The 6,000-nt window shown below is 39.0% G+C and overlaps 1 protein-coding gene across 1 annotated transcript; it reads left to right on the forward strand.

The window, feature by feature from the left end:
- Positions 1 to 41: 41 nt before the first annotated feature.
- LOC141014669 (ADP-ribosyl cyclase/cyclic ADP-ribose hydrolase 1-like) lies at positions 42 to 4,962 on the forward strand. The gene is made up of 10 exons (XM_073488558.1): positions 42 to 302; positions 617 to 723; positions 831 to 954; positions 1,838 to 1,964; positions 2,076 to 2,211; positions 3,378 to 3,460; positions 3,593 to 3,666; positions 3,751 to 3,843; positions 4,501 to 4,587; positions 4,768 to 4,962. Exons 2-10 carry the CDS (start codon positions 672 to 674, stop codon positions 4,865 to 4,867), a joined length of 876 nt encoding a protein of 291 aa, XP_073344659.1. The 5' UTR covers positions 42 to 302; positions 617 to 671; the 3' UTR covers positions 4,868 to 4,962.
- Positions 4,963 to 6,000: the final 1,038 nt, after the last annotated feature.

Genomic DNA, 6,000 nt, shown 5'->3' on the forward strand with positions numbered 1-6,000 from the left:
TAACACAAACATGTGTTTTCCTCCAGCCCGTCATGGCACAATGTCCCAGAGAACAGACACACACACTCTCTGTGGGGAGATTCTTAATGACACCATAATGGGAGTCATGCGGATCTACTCTTCGTCATCTCATCCGTCCTTTATGAATGTCTCTGTGGGCTGGGAAGGAGCTGTGTTGTGTTTGTCGACCTGTGAAGACTCGGGGCATGACAAGCATTAGCCCCTGAGAGGACATCAGATCACACCACGACGGACAGAATCTGACCCGAGACGCTGCGCTTCAACCCTCTGCACTGAAAATGGTGAGCGTTCACTTTACAAAACTGGGCATGCTTATTCACATATTTTATTAATTGCTCCTCGGAAATGCTAGAAGATATATTGTTTTCTAAAAGGTCGTGTGTCAGAATCTCCTGCAGGGTGTTTGAAAAGTTGCCAGGTTTGACAGCTCCAGACAAAAATATGGGACGTGGGAGGAAGTTTTTGTACGTGGGCCAAGGAAAAATTACATTTCAGCCTAGCACGCAGTGGCAAACAAACTCCTTGTGAGTTCCCATGAAGGCCTAGAATCAAATCCAAAATTAAAAAGAAAACGTGTTGTGCCGTTGATCCACAGTGAGGCGGGCACGTACACAAACGCATCTTTTGAAGTGGTCCAGGTTCTCGCTATCATGAGCTCCCCTAAAACATCTGCGTCCTTTGTAATGATCAGCGTGAGTCTATGTAAGTAACTCCTCCTGACATTCCCACAGTTGTTTCTTTTTGATGTGCCCCTCCCAAATTGTGAAAGATAATGTCCTCTTTCTTCTATCTTTGTGTCCATTTCAAAGGGTTTATTATGCTCCTGCTCCGTCCCGGTCAACTGAGAGCACAGCTCGGGACAACCCCCAACATTAAACACATCGTGGTTGGAAGGTGCTACAGTTACATCACGCTAGTTAACCCCAGCTTGAGGTAATGTGTACTGTGCCATTATTTATACTCATGTGTCATCAACATTTACAGTCCTGACCTTTGATTTTAACAGAAGTGACTTTAGCCTCGAAACGTGAATGACTTGTTTTTGGCTCTCTGGCTCCAGCAGCCTATCAAAGATTGAGTGAATTATGAAGCCAGTGCGGTAACACTAGTTTTGATGCGATGTTGATTGAGTTAAATGAGTCAGGAAGAAGAAAGAAAACTCAGACAAAGAAGGTTACTGTGGTACGAGGGCATGTACCAATGCCCTTTGTATGAAAAGATGAGATATGAGGGTGTATCTCATGGGAACTTTACACAACTTGATTTTAACTCAGCGATATTTGCTTAAGTTCCTTTTGATAGAAGCTTAAAACTGATCAAAGTGTAGTTATAGTTCAGTTTATCACTACCAAATGAGTCATTCAATGGCAACTCATCCAGAATTCAGAACTTTTCCCAGTTCGTCATGGATTTTCTATTGAAAAAAATATGAATTCACTGGCTGTAATATCACATTCAGTGGTTGTATTTCATTTGCACCTCTATATTTGTACTGTGTTGACTTCAAGGTTCTCTGACTTTGTGTGAAACCTGTTGAGCCTGTTTTTCACTGGATTCAGTAAATATTATACCTTGTACAGTAATGGTTTGGTCTGTTGCCTACTAGACGATGTCATCATGTCAAGACAGAATATTAAACTTAAAGAAAACAGCAAATATTCACATTTGACAAGATGAAACAAGACAATTTTAGCATTTAACAATTAATCGATGAGCAAAATAATTGATCTTCTGTCAATCAACTAATCATTTAGTTCACTAATCGCTGCAGCCCTGAAAAACATCAGAGATACATATTTTTAATCTTCATGTGTAGGTATGACTGTGAGGACATCTGGAGTCAGTTCGAAGAGGCGGTCATCCGTCAGTCCTCTTGTAATGTGACCGTGGAGGATTATCATCCCATGTTTTATGCGATGCCACAAACCTGGCCTTGTGATTCGGTGAGCAAGAGCTCCCAAATTCGATTTATGTTCATAATTTGTCACTTTTACCTCTTAAGATGGAAAATCCTTGAGTTAAGCTGCTTTATCACTGCCTTCCCTTCTGCTCAGTTCCTCTTCTGGAGTAGAACAAGGACACTGATGCACAGCTATGCAGCTGTGGTACGTCACTTCTGGACACTGGAGGACACGCTGGTCGGCTACATGTTCAACGACCTCATCTGGTGTGGACAAGAGGAAGACTCCGGTAGATCTTTTCTGGTTCTAACTAGACGGAGACAATTAAAATAACTCAAAAACACTAAAACATGATGATTGTTCTCGTTAATGAATTGCTCCCAAGCTCTTTGGCTTTTTGACATCTTAAAATTAAGCAGCAGAACAATAATTTCATTCCTTTCTGTCCATTTAATTAGCAAATAAAAGCCCTCCAAGGTATTTCTTGAGCCATTGAAAGGGTTCTGCAGTATCTAAATCATTGTAAAAGACTTGCTGTTACTCTCTTTGTTTTTTGTGACCAGATTGGGTAACAAAAGGAAGAGAATTAAACGTACGTATAAAAGGAAAACGTGTAAAAGTATGAATTATTTTGCTATTACTGGCTTGTTTGAGATAAAAGTTCTTAAAGCTGCACGAATCAATTTTTTTTTAAGAATGGAAGTGACCATAAAAGGTGTTGCTCATATTGACTCTGCAGCTCCCCTCATCTTTACAAAGCGTTTTAGCATCTTTCAGTTGATTGTTTCGGTTTTACAATCCATTACAGCAGCAGCAGGCAGCCGTGTTCAGTGAGGAAGCTAACAGAAAAACGTACCTCTTAAGCACCAAATGGCAGACAGACAAAGTTAGCGGCCATCTGGTCGCAGCTACAGAGCCAGGTATCTACCTCGGTAGTTGGTGGAGACCAAAAGCGGAGATTAAAGAGAGTGAATATTGCACTGATTTTGGGCCAGAAATGTGTCTGCTGATGTGTGAATAAGCAACAATTCACCATGTCAACTTAAAAATAAAAAATACTTTAATGTTGTCGTATTACTTGTTTATGTTTTTCCCTAAAGTAGTAAAACAAACAATAAATGCATTGTTAAATTGCTTGAAATAATGAATCTTGACTAAATGACCACTATAATACCAATTTCCTGAACTATTCTTTTAAAATCTTAACATTAACATTCAATGAGAAACACATTTTCTTTCAAATAAAACATCATCACTCAGGCGGCTGCAGCTGTGCTCACAGATATTTAACCTGGACCTCAGGATATTTTCAGCGCAGTGGTAGCGCTGAGTGATTAACCCGCCAAAATGCATGTCAACACATGTTTTCCTAACCCTTTGAAATAGTGTCAAATATTATCAAGGTGACGACACCTCTGCCTCCTTTTAACTGATAGCTGTGAATGTGACACACAGGTTTTGATTTCAGTTCTTGTCCGGAGTGGTCGGCATGCAGAAATCATCCCGTGTATTCCTTGTGGAGGCAAGCTTCCCAAAATGTGAGTTTAATGATAAAAATTCTTGTTCAGCACTCACAGCTGTGTTGTTGTTTATCATTTATATGCAACATACTGTTCCAGAAGCAGCAGTGGAATATTACGCTCATGTGATATTCTTCACCTCTTTGTTAGTTTGCAGAGATGGCGTGTGGCAACATCACTGTGTTACTGAACGGATCTATCGGCAACGCCTTCAATAGAAAAAGGTAAGCAAAAAGTACTGACGCAAATATTGAAGAAAGTGGTGTTTATTAAGTATCTGTAAAATAATCTCTTCTTGTATCTTTCAGCATGTTTGGAAGTGTTGAGCTGGACGGTCTGAACCCACACAGGGTGAATTATGTCAACATAAAGGTGGTGGCCAATCTAGAGGGACCCTTTATGTGAGCATTAAAACAGCTGATACTTTGCATTACAATGTTATTTTCATATAATACAGTACCACTTTCCAATTCATCAACCTTTATACAGGGTCTTTATATTGTAACCAGTTACTTACTAACCATTTCATGCCAATTATTTATAGATACAGATTCATAGATCATAAGCAGTGAAAGTGGATAACTTTTGTGTTGCCAGGTTGTGAAAGAAAACCCCTCTGACAGGCTCTGCAACAAGAAAACCATTCTTTTCAGCTCTTTAATCCATCGCAAGTAATATCTATAAACATTTGAAGAGAATCTGAACTGAAATCCATTTATTACCTTATCAACCATAACTGCAAACTGTATGGTTTATTAGTACCTTTAAAACCCACAAATATGTATTACCATGGTAGATAACCATCATTTATGGCTTCACTCTCTTGAAATAACAAGACCATGTTTTGTTGTATGCATGTGTAATGACAATAAAGCTGAATCATTACCAAATAGAAACGATAAACACCTTTCTTTTGCTTTTTACAGAACCTTGCAACCCAAAGCTTTTCTCATTAATGAGCCATTGATTGCCATTAGATACAGCTTATATCCCCATTATAAATGGTGTCTTAAACATTCATAACCACCAATCAAGTGCCTTGTTTTTCTCCTCTTCAGAGAATCATGTGGTCAAGGATCCATTTTAGACCTGATCCAGATCCTCAAGTCCAGAGGTTTCCGCTGGACCTGCACAGACAACGACGAGTAAGTGGCCGTCCTCCATTGAACCTCAAAATAAGATGTTCGTCCATGTCTTCTAGTTCAACACAAAAGGCATTTTGTTGACCTGACGTGGATCTGAGATTTGCTACAGATGTCGTGTATAGCTTTATAATGAACTTCCTGAAAGCACCCCGAGGTAACAGATATAATATTTGTCCACAGGACCTTGATGATCCTTCAGTGCATCCAGAACCCCAAACTGTCTTCCTGCCAAACATGTGCAAACAGCCTGTTGCACAGAAGGAGCCTCACACTTAACTGAATCACCCACAGATTCAGCACGTTTTCTGAAATTGTTCATTTGACGTCTTATTGTCGGTAAAGGTAAACGCTTAATTAAACTGACTGTTCAAAAGATGTCCTGAAGTGAAGTGTTTTCTTTATACCCTGCATAAAAAAGGAAAATCGGATACAAGCATTTGTTATTAACTTGTGAAAATGTAAATTAAAAAGTGTCCATTTTCATTCATATGTGAAAACAGCCAGAAAATGACCTGTTCAAATTATTTTATTTCCACAGGTTAAGATTTTAGTTAACATGTGAAAGTCAATCAGTCACATATTAAAATGTTTATTGCGTCATATAAAAAAAACAGGGGTTAATTGGGGCCCTGCAGCTCATTTTTGCCCCGGACCTCAAAGCTGTTTTATACGTCCATGTCTGAACTACCTGTCTGTGTTTATGGGACCAAAGTTCACAGTGGAGACACTGCAGGTCATGACCGTCTTGTGTAATCTAGATAGATTACAATAAAGTGCAATAATATGTCATATTTTTAATAGTCCACCAGTAAAAAGCAAACAGAAACCGAATCTTACTTATCTCAGACTAACTAGCTTTGCTGTGCTATTGTTTCACATGCTCAGTCTTCATGACTCAGGATAACACACCCATACAGATAAATTGTGCAACTTGACCAGTTTGTTTTCTCAGTGTAACAAAAGATAGATCCTGTATGTATCAAAGTTCATAGTTTGATTTGCACTCAGAACCGTAACATACTTATTACTAAACATGTAATTTGTTTAACGGTATAAGGCAATTAAAGCAGGAGACATCCACCAAATGATATACATGTGTTACTGTATCATTAAGTCATTGTACTTCCTGCAAAACAGAGATGAAGAACCTGTTTACTGGAATGATAAACTATCAGTTTTGATCTTCTTCCTTGAACTCACAGTTCTGCTGCATTTCTCAACATGTTCACCAGCGATAGCTATTAATGACTCTGACCTTTAAATCATTGCTTACAAGCAACTGTCAGCAGCTGATTTACACTTACTTATGCAAACTTCACCCTGCTACTGTAACAGCTCCTAATGATCTATGATAAGCGTACCTACCTGCGTGATACACAAAGGTGAAAGAGTGAACGCAGCCAGATTTAAAGA

The sequence above is a fragment of the Pagrus major genome, chromosome 19 (assembly GCF_040436345.1).
Source record: "Pagrus major chromosome 19, Pma_NU_1.0".
NCBI classification, from domain to species: domain Eukaryota; kingdom Metazoa; phylum Chordata; class Actinopteri; order Spariformes; family Sparidae; genus Pagrus; species Pagrus major.

Coding starts and splice junctions, on each gene's coding strand:
- LOC141014669 (XM_073488558.1), top strand. CDS start 672: ATGAGCTCCCCTAAAACATCTGCGTCCTTTGTAATGATCAGCGTGAGT. Junction 724..830: donor AATGATCAGCGTGAGTCTAT/GTAAGTAACTCC, acceptor TCCATTTCAAAG/GGTTTATTATGCTCCTGCTC. Junction 3,844..4,500: donor AATCTAGAGGGACCCTTTAT/GTGAGCATTAAA, acceptor TCTCCTCTTCAG/AGAATCATGTGGTCAAGGAT.